This window comes from Syngnathus typhle, linkage group LG2, assembly GCF_033458585.1.
Source record: "Syngnathus typhle isolate RoL2023-S1 ecotype Sweden linkage group LG2, RoL_Styp_1.0, whole genome shotgun sequence".
Classification (NCBI taxonomy): domain Eukaryota; kingdom Metazoa; phylum Chordata; class Actinopteri; order Syngnathiformes; family Syngnathidae; genus Syngnathus; species Syngnathus typhle.
Genome location: NC_083739.1, coordinates 10,431,130 through 10,447,116, shown reverse-complemented (window position 1 = coordinate 10,447,116; position 15,987 = coordinate 10,431,130). Strand labels below are relative to the sequence as shown.

At 42.6% G+C, this 15,987-nt stretch overlaps 2 protein-coding genes across 6 annotated transcripts in view; one reads left to right on the top strand and one right to left on the bottom strand.

Moving 5' to 3' along the window:
* LOC133150493 (FERM, ARHGEF and pleckstrin domain-containing protein 1-like) overlaps positions 1–6,263 on the bottom strand; it is a 25,687-nt gene extending 19,424 nt beyond the window's left edge. For all 3 annotated transcript variants that reach the window (XM_061273045.1, XM_061273047.1, XM_061273046.1), the window contains exons 1-2: positions 6,227–6,263; positions 4,308–4,519 (exon numbers count right to left, since the gene is read on the bottom strand). In XM_061273045.1, the coding sequence (XP_061129029.1) occupies positions 4,308–4,519; positions 6,227–6,248 (234 nt within the window). In that variant the 5' untranslated portion in view covers positions 6,249–6,263. The remainder of the gene's footprint in view (positions 1–4,307; positions 4,520–6,226) is intronic.
* Positions 4,638–15,987, top strand: LOC133150503 (N-chimaerin). Of its 3 annotated transcripts, none has more exons than XM_061273069.1 (16): positions 4,638–4,717; positions 8,677–9,092; positions 9,386–9,476; positions 10,374–10,412; positions 10,520–10,575; positions 11,520–11,551; positions 11,624–11,737; positions 12,137–12,263; positions 12,356–12,517; positions 13,335–13,412; positions 13,477–13,561; positions 13,861–14,034; positions 14,104–14,181; positions 14,243–14,380; positions 14,454–14,559; positions 14,871–15,987. In XM_061273069.1, the coding sequence occupies exons 3-16, from the start codon at positions 9,458–9,460 to the stop codon at positions 15,040–15,042; spliced, it is 1,380 nt and encodes a 459-aa protein (XP_061129053.1). In that variant the 5' UTR covers positions 4,638–4,717; positions 8,677–9,092; positions 9,386–9,457; the 3' UTR covers positions 15,043–15,987. The 3 variants fall into 3 exon arrangements, with proteins under 3 accessions (XP_061129053.1, XP_061129051.1, XP_061129052.1); XM_061273067.1 differs by lacking the exon at positions 4,638–4,717 and adding an exon at positions 6,264–6,590; XM_061273068.1 differs by lacking the exon at positions 4,638–4,717 and adding an exon at positions 8,316–8,530.

Genomic DNA, 15,987 nt, shown 5'->3' with positions numbered 1-15,987 from the left:
ACCTGAAGAATTCAACTTGCTGAAAGCACCTTGGCGTTCACCCACCTGCCCTCTGTTTTCATAAAACTTTTATTGGTTTATTTTCAGCCAGGAATCATTTTGCTATTCCTCCAGTATTTCATGTCACGCTTCACCTCGCAGCCAAGTAAAATATTCTCCCCATCTGTGCTCGCACCTTTGTTTTTAGGAGTACCAGCCTGGAATTGCTCCATTGAGACGATCATGAAAAGGGAACGTTTTGAATATGTCATGAAGTGTTTCAGCAGCTTTCATCTGGATTTGTTTCTTGCATTTTAGTATTTAATTCCTTTTTAAAACGTAGTGAAAGAAGATTTGGAAGCATGGAACACCCCGTGATCTGTAGAGAGACGAACACAGATGGAAACCAGATGGCTGAGTCTGATGATAAGAACCCTCTGAGGAAGAAGAAGAAGAAAACTAAAGAATAAAAAAAGAAAAACATCTCAAGCGCTACTCTGGTCCCCTGCTGCGAATTTTCACTGCAGCTGCTTATCGAGCAGGATGGTGTGCTTTTTGTTTTGACTTTAAACATGACCGTTACTCGGCCGCTCCACAGAAGAAAACACTGGAAAAGACTGCAAAGAAGCTTCACCACTTTGGCCACATTAGTAGCAGTCAAATGCTGTTCATGACTGAGCTGTTATGTTCAAACGTTGTACGACACTAAACAGAGGTCGAACTGACCACACTGCATGTTTGTGCGCCACAAAAAAAAAAAAAAAAAAACTAAATATCTTTGGTGTATAATGAAGGAGGGCAATATTTAGCCGGACAGCTGGGAGAGGGCTCCTCCTTCCTCGTCCGTCCACCAATCAGAGTCTCTCGTTCAGATTAGGTTAACCGGTTTAACCCTGTTGGCAAGATGTCAAAGTCACTTCATATAGCACACAACCAGATGGGGGAATAAACTCACGAGCTCTCCAGCATGGCGACCTACTGTACCTTCTTGGACTCACAGCAAGTCATTATGGGTAATCAATCTGGCAACATAATGAAAATGCCTACAGGTGAACGGCTGCGACGTGTTGGTGTGCATCTGGTCTCTTGTGTGATGCCTCGCAGCACAATTGAGAACAAATTAAGTACATGCACAACCTTGTTCAATTAGAAAAAGCAATTAGCGTGCTATGCCTGACGGCAGTGGTGTGTCGTCCGCCTCCCCCACATTAATGAGCCTCGTAAATTTCATGACTCTCAGAGGGAGACATATTCATCATGTAGCAGGACGAACATCGGGCTTGTTCTGAAAATCCAAATTGTCAAGATGCCACTAACCAAATGGAGTGCATTTCCTTTGTTAATTGACAAAGTAATTATAATTAATACAGTTCTAAAATGAATTATTATTGCATTATTAAAACAGCAGATTTATTTTCCATAAATATTCACTTAAAAAAAAAACTTCAACAAGTAAAAAAAAAAGTCTAAATCATTTGTCCATCTTTAACAAAAGTCAAACATTTTTAACCAAAACAAAAACGAATGTGATAACGTCCACCCTTCTTCTTGCTTTGACAAAAATTTCAGTTATGTAAAATATTTGCGCTCAAGCATATAATCTTCCATGATGACGGAAATGAAATGAAATTGTCCTGAAGTGCCTCCTTGCCGGGGGACATCATTCACAGCATTGACAAAAACAAGCGTCTCATCTGCAGCCATGCACACGGGACAGAGTGTGCTGGGACCACTTCCATGGGGGACGGATACGTGTGGCGAATGCCCTCGCCTTTTGAATGAAAACGCTCTATTTCTCCATGACAGCAAGCGGAAGAGCGTTCAGGCCCTTCTGCTGGGCCCCATCCCGCTTTGGTTCACTCAGAAGCCTTCAGATACAAGTTCTTCAAAGCCAGCACGTCTCCCTTACTTCCACGTGGCTCGATGTGCAATACACGCTAGATAAATGGAAGCTGTCACGGGCCGCATTGCTATTCCGAGCGCTGCTTTAACGGAAGTCTCCGACCACAGGAATGGGGCCGGCTATTGCGTAAGATAGAAACATTTGTGTGTGTGGGATGCTGGCATGCTGCTTCCTTCCATGCGATCAATTGCGACGGGAAAAAGCAAGTCCGATATGCTGCACTTGCTACAATGTTATTGATTAGTATTACGACTTTAAACCTGTGGTTTGTAATCTTCTCTCCTGTCACCTATCATGATTTGATCTCTTTTGCTCCACCCATCTCACACAATCATAAATCCACAATCCAATCATGCAACAAAGACCCCACACAGTAATCCTGTTGCGCTTGAACACGCACACCCGCCTTGGACTTTAAAGCCACTGGCGTCCACCAAAGATGTCAGTCATGAAGAGCACGTATTACAGGGATTTAGGTTAAGTAAGATTGCCGGATGAGAAGAAACTATTGACTAATTAGGGACTATTCTTTCAGGAATCAGTAGTTGTGCGCTCTATGTGCGTTTCGACGACACAATTGGGACTCTCCGGGGCTTGGGGGGTATTTTTCAAAGCGAGACTTCACCGCTCCAGAGGGAATATCATGTCTGCAGAATTGCGTGCAAGTGCAAATTAGCAAATGGGAATACAGATTCAATATTACAATTTATCCGGAATGTCCTGCCGTTGCAAAGCAGCTAAATAAGATTTCAAGTAATGCGCCTTCCATAATGAACACCATTCTCCCTCATGTGTCCGAGCGCACATTCCCAGCTGATTTTATTAAAAGCAGAAATAGCTTTTCGGATGACTGCCTGCATGTCCGAAACCTGGACTGTGCTGAAAGGAAATGAAACAATTCTTCGAAGCATCGCCGGCCAGCTTAATCAGTGTGAGCTGCTTATCTGTGCATTCACATGTTAGGTGGGACAACTGCGCAAACATGGGAGAGGACATGATTAAGTCAGACAATGGATCCCTTGTTTTCACAATCAGTGGTAATAAGAGGTGATCCATTCGTTCCCTGTCATTTGAGACACTTTTTCTCTGACAATTTAATCAACAGAAACGAGCAAGCTAATATGAAAACAAACGTACGCCACTATTGGGCAGACAGTAACTTGTCGTCTTCCTTCCTCCAAATCGTCACCATAATTGAGACAATGAGTGATGAAATTCCCAGAATATAGATAAATGTCAGGCTGCATTCTTTGAGTAAATGTCATCATTATACCTCCTGGCAGTCTCCCCGAGGAGCCTTTTCACCAAACAGCATTACATCAGACTCTCGTCATTACAATACAATTGGTTTCTTTGAACTAGGGTTTTCAATACAATTGATGTGAGTGACTTCATGAGGGTAGAGTTACACACAGCCTAATACGTGACTAATGCACTTTGTTAGATTATAGGTGTGAGTAAAGCAACTGATGATGGTAAATGTTCATTGTATGTCAGATAGTGTACAGTGGCACCTTGAAACACAACTTTAGTTGAAATGAATGGAAAAGACAATATTTTCCCCCAGCCCTGATCCCTCCATAATATTTTTTGATAAGTAAACAGCACTCGATAATATTGTACATTACAAAAAACTAGTTTAATATAATTAAATAGACTAATAAATAGATAAATAAAAAGGCACATCTCGCATTGCATTGCAGCCAACTGTCGAATCTGGGTCGGTTATTGCTCATGATGTTGCAAAATTGTGCTAAATATCGATTATTAATGTCATTCTGAATTGAATGAGTGAAGGGATTGTGACTCATTTGTACACTGCACTACTGTCTATATGTGCTGCGCCACCATTTGTGTTCAAATATCCGATTGTTGCAGTAATGCTATTTGTTAGCTTGTCCGTGGCGTTTTGCAGTATTTGTTAGCGTTGAATGTGATGAATCAACTTTTCTAAGCCCAAGCTACTTACGACTTACGTATATGCTTGTATTAAATTAAGCCTGTTTTAACTATAAACATCAATAATGTGATTTATTTGTGTCTACTATACTGCTTATGCATATAACTCTTTTCTTAATTTTCTTTCTTGCTAGAGGCAACAGATGGAAATTAGGACAGTGTCGCAATGCTCGAGTTTGTATTCTCTACATGGTTCCTGACAAAACCAGAAATAAACTTACTGAATACAAACAAAAACTCTTCCTGGTCATTCCCAGGAGAGAGTATGAAATAGGCCTCAAAAGGACACTGCCAAAAAGAATGGAAACATAAAAGGAGAAGCAGAAACTGCTGCGCCCAAAAGGCTCAACTAACAGACAGTAGGATGTCTCAAACAGGCGTTAACAGAAACAAGTCAAATCTGAACACTTCAATTCCTCACTAATTATGAAATTGACTCAGAGTAAGAACCGCAGACTTTACTCACTGATATCTGGAAGACTTCCTGTGTGTCATCCAACATCTGCACCCTGATAGAGACTTTTCTTCCTGGTGCCTGTCCAGGTGGACTCAGACCAGGCTCCAGGGTGGACACCCCAAAACTTTCGGGAGCGCCCAGCCTATGTCCGGCCGTGGATGGTCTGTCGGCTGGTTCGACCATGCTGCCTGCTGCTGCTGCTCTCGATCTGTTCCCGTCTGCTGGAGACACAGAAGAAGGGCTGTTATTCTTTTCCAAATGGCTGGCAGATTGTGTCTGTTTTTCCAAATTAAAGCGGCTGTGACCCTCCCCAGTCAGTCGTTTGTGTATTTTTATATTCTGGAACAGGCACATTCCACTTGGGCATTTCCGCAGACAACCAACATTTTACATTGCGTGATATTTTCGGGCTTGTTTGGGTGAGTCAAATGTATAATGAAAGCTCTTTTATTGTTATCCTGTATTCTTTGGTGGCAGTCTAAATTAGTCGTGAAAATATGGAACAAATGTTACAAAAACCTTTTGAAAAATTCACGGGTGATTTTGTTTCCGAGTTGGGCCGATGGCATGTGCGTAAAACTGCGGTGAGACACATACGGGTGGGATTTATGGCGTTTTCCTACAAGCCAACCAGTCCAGACTTGTCAAAGCTTCACAAGTAGGGCAGATGAGCGCGGTCTGAGAATAGACAAAGACACAACCCCCATCCAACACACAAACCTTTCAGAAACCCGTCCCCCCCCAACACATCTACCCCACACACGATAAACCTCCGCCTCAGACAATAAATATCCTCTCAGACCGTCGGTGACATCACGTCTGAGGAATGTTAGAAGTCAATTCCGACACATGTTTTCATCCGCTAATTTACTGAAGAAGAAATGAAAAGAGCTTCCTTTTCTCTCTTCTTCCTCCATGATTCCATTTGGTGACATGCAGACCGGAAGAACACCACCCCACCCCAAGTCCTTGAGTATTAACGTTTGACATACAGTCTGAATGAACCTCTTAAAAGAAACATCTCAATGTTATTGCACAACCATTTGAGGGCAAATACAATCAACCGATCGATTTCTGTAACACCCAATGAGACTTTGATCACGTCACGAGTCTCGACAGGTATTTTGTTTGAAGGGTGCCTTCTCCTGACTTTTAGCTTCCTTCACCAGCGTCTAATAGTATTTATATCAGGACTCTTCATATTAGTAGTCTGATGTTGTTTTGTGTTTGCTGTCTGTTTTTTTTTTTACTGTGGGACTCATGACTTGCAAGTGTGACTAAGCTTTCCCCCCAGACTGTCTTGATACTTGGTGGTTTTGAGAATTCATCGTAACCAGAATAGATTCAAAACACTCTATGCTACATTTAGCAGAGCATAGTTTGTTGGTACTCTTTTTGGTTAGAAAAATAACATTGTCCAAAGAAGTATTGTTGCTTATCATGACACATTTCAACAAATTACATCCTTGTCAATTTCAAATTATTAAGATGTTTTATTTATGAAATCATTCACTACCATTGACGGCTATAGACGTCAAATATCCGTTTTAACTGTGCTGGCAGTGAACGAGTTAATCGAGGGATACCAACAATTTTAACCTCGCACTTATTACACCCAGTGATTCTTCCTTTCGGCTTGATTTCGACAAAAGCGGATCCAAAGGAATTCTGAATATTGCAGTTCTACTAAACTTAAGCAGATGTGTTGGTCCTTGTCTTGTCCTCAGTGAGGTTTAAAAAAAAATAATAATAATCACAGGCGGTTTAAAGGCATCCTCAACTAGGTGACATTTTATGTAAACAAACTTCTACAAGCTAAGCAGCGAGTCTACGAGTTCAATAGATTCAGATCCGGTATCAGTCAGGATCTCCTCTATGACGGCAATAATAATAATAAAAAACCTTCACCAATATTGCGGATGACTCACGCTCGTTGTTACTTTGACCCATTTGTCAGATCAGCGGCTTGAGTGAAGAGAGGAAATGGGGAGGCGGTGAGAGGCGAGAGGGGAATACTGAGCAAAGTAGTCACATGGGCACAAAAGAAACTACTGTGGGAGCTTCCAACAGCGACGCTTTCACAAGGAGGGACACTCACATAGCCTTTGAACTGGTGTTTAGTCGAACTTTTCCCAGGGGTTTGAGGGATTCAAAGCCAAACGCTGGCGTTCCCAAGCAATTGTGTGGGAGGGTCGACTTGGGAGCCACAAAAAGGAAATGCAGAAGGGAAGAGTTGCATTTGACAAGATGAAGTGACGGGACTTCCACTACACGACACGCGTTCTTCATGATGTAAGTTGAAGGATGCCATAAAATGCACAAACGACACAGCCACAAAGAACTACAAGTCTGTCTAGAATGGGGTGTCCAAACGACCCTGTGGACTCGGTCTTAGGAGCCATGGGCAAATGCTAAAAATAACATTTCACACAGCTTGCAACCCTACTTAAAAAAAAGGTGGGGGTGGGGGGTTGTTGTGAAACTTGTGGGTGTAGAAAAAGTGCATGTGCATGTGGGCGGGGGGGTGATGCCCTTGACGACAACTACTACGAAGACTACTATTAATAATAAAGTGGGGCTTTGAGAGAGTAGCTAGACGTAATGCATTTACGTCACTAAGGGGGGTTGGGGGACGATGTGGATACCCCCCTTCCCCAGGTTGATGCCCAAGGCCACCGCCTCATTGGCTCCACCCCTTGCAAGCCCCTGGAGTCCCCACCCCCACAAAAAGAATGTTTGTAATGATCTTTTTAATCAAAAAAAGCCCACATATGTTTTATAATTAAATATATTTAGGAGTTTCCAACACAGGATAAAAAAGAGGATGTATTTTTGCACCGAGTCCAAGTCACCCGATTTTGAGCCAATACTGAGTCCCAATCCGATATATTGGCAATGTATTAAAGAAGTCATGTCAAAATTAATAATGTGTTCAATGGAGCCCCACAAGTCGAAACAGGGTTTTTGGATTAAAATTACATTTATGGGATATGAATTAAGCACCAGAATCCATGCATTTTATCCGTCCCTTTAAATTATTTTTACCTAAAACTACCACACGGCATAGACATCAATACATCGAGCTTTGATTGCGATGATGTCTTTGTTAAAACCACGATTGTAAAATGACACGTGGCTTATACCCTAACTGCATGTCTGTTGTTTGTAACAACCCAATCCACGTCAAAACCACAAACTAATTCAATGAGGTAGAATGAATGGTGTCAAACACAAACACTACCTGAAGAACCTTGTAGGATCACCATCCGGCGTTTGCCACGATTACTATTTTGCAACACCAACCTGTGCAAAAACCGACTGAAATTCTACAGTTGGTCATAATGCAATGTGAGATTCTACATGAGGTAAACCATTTGGAACACAAAAAGACACACAAAACAACTCCACAGTTAGACTTAAACAGCAGCTATACGTCTGCGTAATATGTTTTCAAATAAATTAATATCTGGATTATGCCAATCTTACTGATAAATTGAATATTTGCGTTTAAATCAGGTGTGTAGAAGGGAGCAAGCATCTAAAAAACATGCCGGATGGGGGCTGTGGAGGACCACAATTTTGATGCCTCTGAATTCCCTAGCAGTTTTTAAGAATTACTATAATACTGTATATATAATATCAATATGTAATTGCAGTCGAAGATAGTCAAAGTGACCCTTGCATCCTAATATTTTTCTGTATGGGACGCTTGGAGGAAAAAGTTTGGACCACCCCCTTGCTGTACACCGTTATAATGCCTGTTTGCAGAGTGAAAGGCCAAGATGTAGGTTAGCAGAGTAATCCTTTAGGCCCTAGTAAAGATGTAAGTAGGCTAAGGATTGCGACGTGTTGGCCAATATTGATGTTGACGTTTTGACAATGACAAGCCTCTTTTTATTTGGAGGGGGGGGTTGCAGTAGATCGCCAATGGAAACTCAATTTTGGACAAAGTTGTGAGAAAAAGATGTAAAATGATGAAAGCAATAGAGGAGCGCTACCATAAAGCAAACTGGTTCCACTACGGGTTCGGTGAATGAACAGACCACAAATTCTATTCTACTCCAAAATGCTGGGTCATCAAAAACGTCAACACACGCGGTTACTCATTTGTTTAGCCACGAATAGTCTCAACGAGTCACCGATGAGATTCTACGTGTAACCTGGCTGCATAATCCGGATAGAATGATTTCCTCACCCCACTCCTCTTTACCGGGTGCTCCGTTGGGTTTGAGGTATTATCCGTCACCGAGCGGCGGCCGGCCGGTTGATCGGTCGCGTTCCCCGTAGTGAAGCTTTGCTTTCAAGTGGGACGGTGGCTCTGCGCAGCAGCCATTTGGACAAATGTTGGAAAACATGCAGCTATCCGTGCTTTCTTTAGGAACAATAAGGAGCAGCGTACCGCCTCCAGAAGCCGCCCGGTGGGACACTCGTGGAGCGGCGCTGTCACGCCATCTCCTGGAGAAAAGGAATGTATGACACACTGGACACTGCATGGCAGGCGACAACAAACGCAGTCTGGCATATGATCTTTATGCTTTATAATAAAACAAAACATTCTTCCTACTCGCTGTATAGACATTTTTCAAAAGTAATAGTGAAATTTATGTCATTCCGTGATGTGTTATCTTTGCGTCCTAACTCATGATCTGGCGCAATGCATTATGGGATATACGGATTTTCTGCTGCCCCTAGTCAAGGTTCGTTGCCATAGTTACCACAGACAGCGGGAGAGGGCGAGACAGCTTCACGTGACCAAGCAAGATGGCGACCACATTGTTGAATTGATGCTCGTGTGTGAGTACTTTACTTCGTTTAATTAGCTAGCCGCTACGTTGAGACGCCCGGTGCGTTATTTCAGATTTAACAGCCGCATTCTTATGGTTTAACACAACACTATCCAAGGAATTCGCTTTTTCCCCCATTCTAGCGAGATGCGATTTTGCATGTTAAGTGAAGTAATAAATCTGCTAATGTTAGCTTACTGCTCAACTTGGGCTGGAGCTGCTTTATTTGTTGTTTAGTCGGCCGGGTGTCTTGCATTTCATATATTCTGGTCGTTACCCATTCCATTTTTCTTTTTCTTGCAGGGTCTTGAGGGGTCCGGAATTTGGACGTGATTTTCTTTTCTATTGTTCACCATCATCGTTATCAGAATCACAATGGCCCTCAATGTCTTTGGTAAGATGATGATTTATCATTATAGCCTAATCTGAGTGTTTTAATTATGTCTTGTCGTTTGTGTTAATCACACGCCTGACCAATTCATACATTTGTTGTCTTCCCATCATGTGCATTGAATTCGAGGAAGCCAATGGCCTCGATTTAGCGATTTGAACACATTTGAACACGAGCTAGTATATAACTTTGTCAAATCGACGTAATATTGTACAGTTACTAAATCAAACTGTTCATCATGGATTGTTATTGCTGTTACACTGGAACTGTTGCTGGTTCAGTGGTGGAACCAGGATTTGAAACAAAAACTACTTCTGATTGCCATACGTTTTGATGCAATTCTTTTCAGGGTTCTTTGTATAGGAAAGGAAAGAACCCATACAAATTGTAATAGTATTATTTTTGATAAAAACCTCGTTACACAGATAGTTTGATGTTTTAAAGATGCGTATGAAGTAAATAAATAAATAAAAAACGCACCCAGACATACAATAAAAATATCTTTGGAAGAATCATCACACTCATACCCCATCTCAAGGCTCTAAGTTTATTTTAATTCACACCGACAAAAATAGCCTATCAGAGACAGAAGGCGTGAACAAAGAGATTGTATCATTTGTGGTGCACACATGTAGCCTCGAGGGAACATTACGCAACCTCGCACAACTTTTTTTCCCCTCTTGTTGGGAAAGAAAGTTTTAAATTAAGTGTTTTTTTTTTGTTTGTTTTTTTTTACAATCCATTTTAAGCAAATATTTTTGTCGTTGTGGAATTGTCATATTGACTCCACTTATCTGAAATGTTCTTAAAATGTATTTTTTAATTCCAAATGATCAATTTTGAATAACCCCCCCCCCCCCCCCCCCAACAACAGCAAACATTTTCTATTTGTCTTCTCAGATCATGATGAATACAGGCCACCGGTATGGAAGTCTTACTGTAAGTACTTACTAATAATTTGTGGTGATATCGTTTTGTACTTTTGAGCATTTGTCTGTCTGTGTGTCGCTTAAAAACTGAGGTCCAGCTTGTGTTTTCTGCCGCAGTGTATCAGCTCCAGCAAGAGGCGCCACACCCACGTCGATTGACCTGCACTTGTGAGGTGAGGTTCCGATTACCCTCTGTTGACAAATAGGATTTAGAACACATCATATTTGTCATTCTTATAATTTTTTTGTGACGCTTGAATGCTGGTCATTAAGCCACTATCCTACTGGGCGGAGAACAAGTGCAAGTGTTTTCAAAGGCAGTGAATGGCAGGTAGTCACATCAGAGTTTGTCAAGGTGCGTTCACAGTTGCAAATATTAGCAAAATGTTTAACAGACGCTCATCAGTTTAAGTGATTTTGTCTTGTCGCAAAGAGATTTTGAATAAGTTCAAAATTCCCTAGCCAGACGAAAAGTACAATACAGTGCAGAAGATCTGGAGACCGTTAGACAACCTTGAACGAACCTTAACAAGAAGACAACGTTTGCTGCCTTCGAAAACACTCACACTTTTTCACCGCTCAAAGTGATAGGGTCGTCACTAGTTAGTTTTTCCAGCCGGTTAAAAATCTTGCTGTGTTTGCATTTAAGCTCTCACTTGGCTTTATGTTCCTTTACTGATTTTCTATTCCTTACCAATGCTCCACGTTCAGAAATACAAGACAATTGGAATCTATGATGATGAATGACTAATTCCAGTCAGCACACTCATGCTTGCCGAGCACGATTCTGCCTCCTGCTTGAGCCAAAAAGTACGAGATTAGCTAGCTGACGTCATGCAGAGCTAAATGTCAGGCTGTAAATTGACTTGTCAAGTCATCTGTACAATCAACACCATATAAATATTTGCCAGTGTGCCAATGTGTTGGTTTCACGTCATATTTTGAGCTCTGTTGCGCTCTTAGTTTGACTCATTCACTCCTCTCTGCTCCCACACATACGCCGACGCACACGCTGGTCCAGAATAAAATGTTACCGTCTCACGAATCATATTGCCTGTGGGTGGAATTCTCCCGCTAAACCTTTGATGGTTTTCAAATATGTGTATTTCACCTGTAGGTGGACAATCGACCCAAATACTATGGAAGAGAGTAAGTAGCTTATTTCATCGGCGTGTCTTGTGAGAATTGTTTGATGTGGACAAGCAGACCTACTGTGTTCAGATATCACGGGATGATTTCCAGAGAGGAAGCCGACCAGCTTCTGAGTCAGGCCGAAGGCAGCTACCTCATTCGAGAGAGTCAAAGGCAGCCGGGCACATATACACTGGCGCTGAGGTAGGTGCATTTCCGTAAAAGGTGTATGTCATACGGCAAGTCACGTGCCGTCGGTGAATATGAGTCGTCGTGACGGATCTGAGTGAGCTTCATCCAAAGTGGAGCACCACTTGTGTTTTGGGTCGGCATCGGCTATTCATAGCTGTGTTCCACCTGCCCACATACGCTTGCATGTTTCCCCCGTGGTTATAATTACCTTCCATAAATACTACTCTGTGAATGAAAATTGGATTTGGGGTTAATGATCTTCAAGTGTCCATCCACTGAGGCCTAGAAAAAGTGTTGTCCCAGTTTGGCGATTGTGTGTCACAGTTTGGTTTTATTTGATCAGATCTAATTAAAAGTCATTCAAGAGAGGGCAGACTTTGCCTAAGATCTTCTTCCCATCACCCCATTCAGGTTCGGGAGCCAGACGAGAAACTTCCGTCTTTACCATGATGGGAAGCACTTTGTTGGAGAGAAGCGGTTCGAGTCCATCCATGACCTGGTCACAGATGGCCTCATCACACTTTACATTGAAACCAAGGTGAACACTCAGGGGGCACTTTCTATGAACCGGTCCTTCTGTCTGCCCAAAGCATTCTTAACCTTTTAAAACTGTGACTTTTTTTTTTTTAGGCAGCAGAGTACATCGCCAAAATGACTATCAACCCTATTTATGAGCACGTGGGCTACACTACACTGAACCAGGAACCCACACTGAAGAAACACATGCCACACAGCATGGAGGCCACCGATGGCCCGGCTCCCATCAAAGATGATCGCAACACTGAGGAGAGGGTGAGGACGATGAGCATTAATTGATTGATGTATAACATGCAATGTACTTGAGGCAGAGTGTCACAGATGAAGCTGAACAGTGATGTAACATGCAACGATACTTTCTCTCCAAGGACCATTTTGCTAGAGGATTTAGTGACTGTAAGAATCACGGTGCTCTTATTGGTTCACTCTCCTCTAAATGTGACCTGCTCAATCCGTCTCTCCCTCCCGCTCTCACTTGCTCAGTGTTGCGGCGTATTAGCTCCCTCTCAGTCGTGTGGATTGGAGTGTGCAGAGCGAGAGCTGTAACGCCAGTCTGAAGGATGTAGAAGACTTTTGGATTTATTTCCAGATCCTGTGGCCGATTTTCTGATTCTTTGGCCCACTTTTGTTGAGCAGCCAACTTTGTCTGGCTGACTGTAGGGGCTCCATACAAGTTGCTTGCAGATCCAGCTTTTCTTTGGATTATACAATTTATTTCTGTTTCTTTGTACGATTTACCGGAACGTCTAAACGCGTTTTGACTTAAACGCGGTTTTATACGACAGATTCCATAATGCCAAACAGCAAGGCTCATGTTGTTAGGAGAGGTAAGAAGCAATCAGGCCGACGAGATGAGAAACGACCGCGTCAAAAAGGTTCTTGGTTTGCTGCTGCCGCCCTTGGATTGAATGGTGGCAGTAGTGGCTCAGTTCTTCATCTGCCAATTGCTGGCAGCTCCTTAGACCCCATCATAAAGAAAGGGACCCGGCTCGACCGTAGCCCGGTTATGTCCAAACCAACATCTCCTGCCTCTGCCTTCTGGCAGCCACTAAAATCTTTGGCCATTTCGCAGCTCACATCGCTGGTGCGACGAGCCACGTTGCGGGAGAGTGACATGGTGCCCAAATATGAGAAGGTTCACAACTTTAAGGTAAGACTCATGTGCGTGCGTGCTTGCGTGAGATGTCTTGGTCATCTTCTGCCCTCATCAACAGGTACATACATTTCGTGGCCCTCACTGGTGTGAGTATTGCGCCAACTTCATGTGGGGGCTCATCGCTCAAGGTGTCAAATGTGCAGGTAAGACACCTAAGTGCACATTAGGGGTGGGACGAGGTCATGCAAGTACACATCATAAATATGTCTCGTGTTAATCTTCAAGTTTCAAGCAAAAACCAAATCTTTATCTTGAACATAATTAGACTATAGGTTTTCAAATGTAAACAGGCAATACTAGCCAAGCCATGTAGTTCAAATCCCAAGTCAGTCAAATCTTTCATGATGTTTATCTATACAAGTAATAAAAGCAACTTATGTTTGACTGAAGTTTCACGCATACACATGCACAAAAAACTAAATAAGCTCCTGGTATGTGTCAGACTGCGGGTTGAATGTCCACAAGCAGTGCTCAAAGGTCGTGCCCAACGACTGCCAGCCAGACCTTCGTCACGTCAAGAAGGTGTACAGCTGTGACCTGACCACCCTGGTCAAAGCGCACAACACCAAAAGGCCCATGGTGGTGGACATGTGCATCCAAGAAATTGAAGCCCGAGGTAGGTGACGTCGCGAGCTGACAAAAGTGGAGCCTGCTACCGCTCACGGTTTCGTCCTCTGTTTCCAAGGTCTCCAGTCAGAGGGTCTGTATAGAATATCCGGCTTCAGCGAGCTAGTTGAAGACGTCAAGCTGACGTTTGATAGAGGTCAGAATCACACCTAAAGTTGTTCATGACTCTGTAATGATCCCCTACATTGCATCCACAGATGGCGAGAAGGCAGATATCTCATCGAGCGTCTATGAGGACATCAACATCATCACTGGCGCGCTCAAGCTCTACTTCAGAGAGCTACCCATTCCCCTCATCACATATGATGCCTACCCACGCTTCATCGAGTCTGCAAGTAGGCGCTCTGATGTCTTACACAATGACTTGTTTAATGTCTTTATGGATGGTCTTCCATTTGCTCTTTACAGAGATCACAGACCCAGAAAAGCGGCTGGAATCCCTCCACGAGGCTCTCAAGCTACTGCCGCCAGCTCACTGCGAGTCGTTGCGGTACCTCATGGCGCACCTCAAAAGGTAAGCGCCTGCCACATCTATTTCTGTTAGGTAGTGTCATGAACAGTCAACGCACCTATTGTTTACAAACATCATGAAAGGTCTGCACTAGTAGTGCACCGTTCAGCAAAGTGCAGTAGTTCAGCTGTTGTTGCGGTGTCAGATGGTTTGGGTTGTATATTATGGGATACTTTGGCAATAGATAAAAATGTCTTTATTAAACTGAACTCAAACAAAACATGGTGCTTGGGGGAAACGGAGTTCAAATGAGCACTTGATTATTTTAAGGCCTTTTCCAAGACATGAGCCCGTCCGTCCCTCTCTTCCTTCAGGGTGACCCAGTACGAAAAGGACAACCTCATGTCCAGTGAGAACCTTGGAATCGTCTTTGGACCCACGTTGATGAGATCACCTGACTTGGATGCCATGACGGCACTCAATGACATCCGCTACCAAAGGCTGGTGGTCGAAATGCTCATCACCAATGAGGATGTGTTGTTCTGAGAGGAGGTGGAATGAAGAGAAAACGGACAAGAAGATATTTCACCAATGTAGGGCAACTTGTCCAGCCTGATTGGCTGTTTTTGTTTGTGCACTTGCCAGAAGCAGAATGAATTTTTTGAAGAAAGTCCTCGAGAAAATGCTATCACTGAGCCACTCGTGTCAGTGCATTCAAAACAATGCTGTATTTCCGTTCTTGTTTTTCATGTTTAAGCTTTGTTACAATGAGCTGAGAGCTGGCCATCATGAGCCAGAATTAATAGAAATGTGGCAGCAGGGCTTCCATGGCAACCACAAGAACAACCATGTAATTACTCCGTTTCCTTAAAAGAAAACCTGATTGTATATTGCTAAAACTGAGCATAAATAATGTCATAAAGCGCTAGTGACTGTAACATGAAGGATTTTGTTTGCAATGTTTTTTTTGGTTTTTATTACAATAGTGCCATCTGAAAAAGGGGCCAAGTGAAGTCAAGATGAGTTTGGTTTGTGCTGCCTTCTCCGATAGCACATACAGTATAAATGAGTTTGACCCCATTTTTGTCGGGGGAAAAGGAGCAATGATTAAATCTTACTTGAATGTTTTCATGAAGTTAAATCAGAGTTTAAGGTGGTAAAAAAAAATCAAAAACACCCTTGGCTGCTGGGCTGGCTGATATTGTAGAGATGTACCATAATGTTTCTGGATTTTCTAACAAATCGATTTTGTTTGTTGTGTGATGTAAAAGAAATATATATACCCTGTATATATTTTGTTTTTGATTCCATCATGTATTAACACTACCACACTGCTGAACCATGAACCACTTATGAGCCTTCCGTGATCTGTGACACTTCTTCAGCACCCTAATTTGCTTTCTTTTTTTTACATTGTCGTGATGTTGATGTAAACCGTTTTCTGTATAGTATGTATGCATGGAGAAATTAAATTATTACATATGCCTATCA

What these genes read in the sequence shown, in the direction of transcription:
- LOC133150503 (XM_061273069.1), top strand. An exon ending in ACATATACACTGGCGCTGAG is followed by an intron (nt 11,738 to 12,136) that starts GTAGGTGCATTT and finishes CACCCCATTCAG; the next exon opens with GTTCGGGAGCCAGACGAGAA. An exon ending in ATCGCAACACTGAGGAGAGG is followed by an intron (nt 12,518 to 13,334) that starts GTGAGGACGATG and finishes GCCATTTCGCAG; the next exon opens with CTCACATCGCTGGTGCGACG.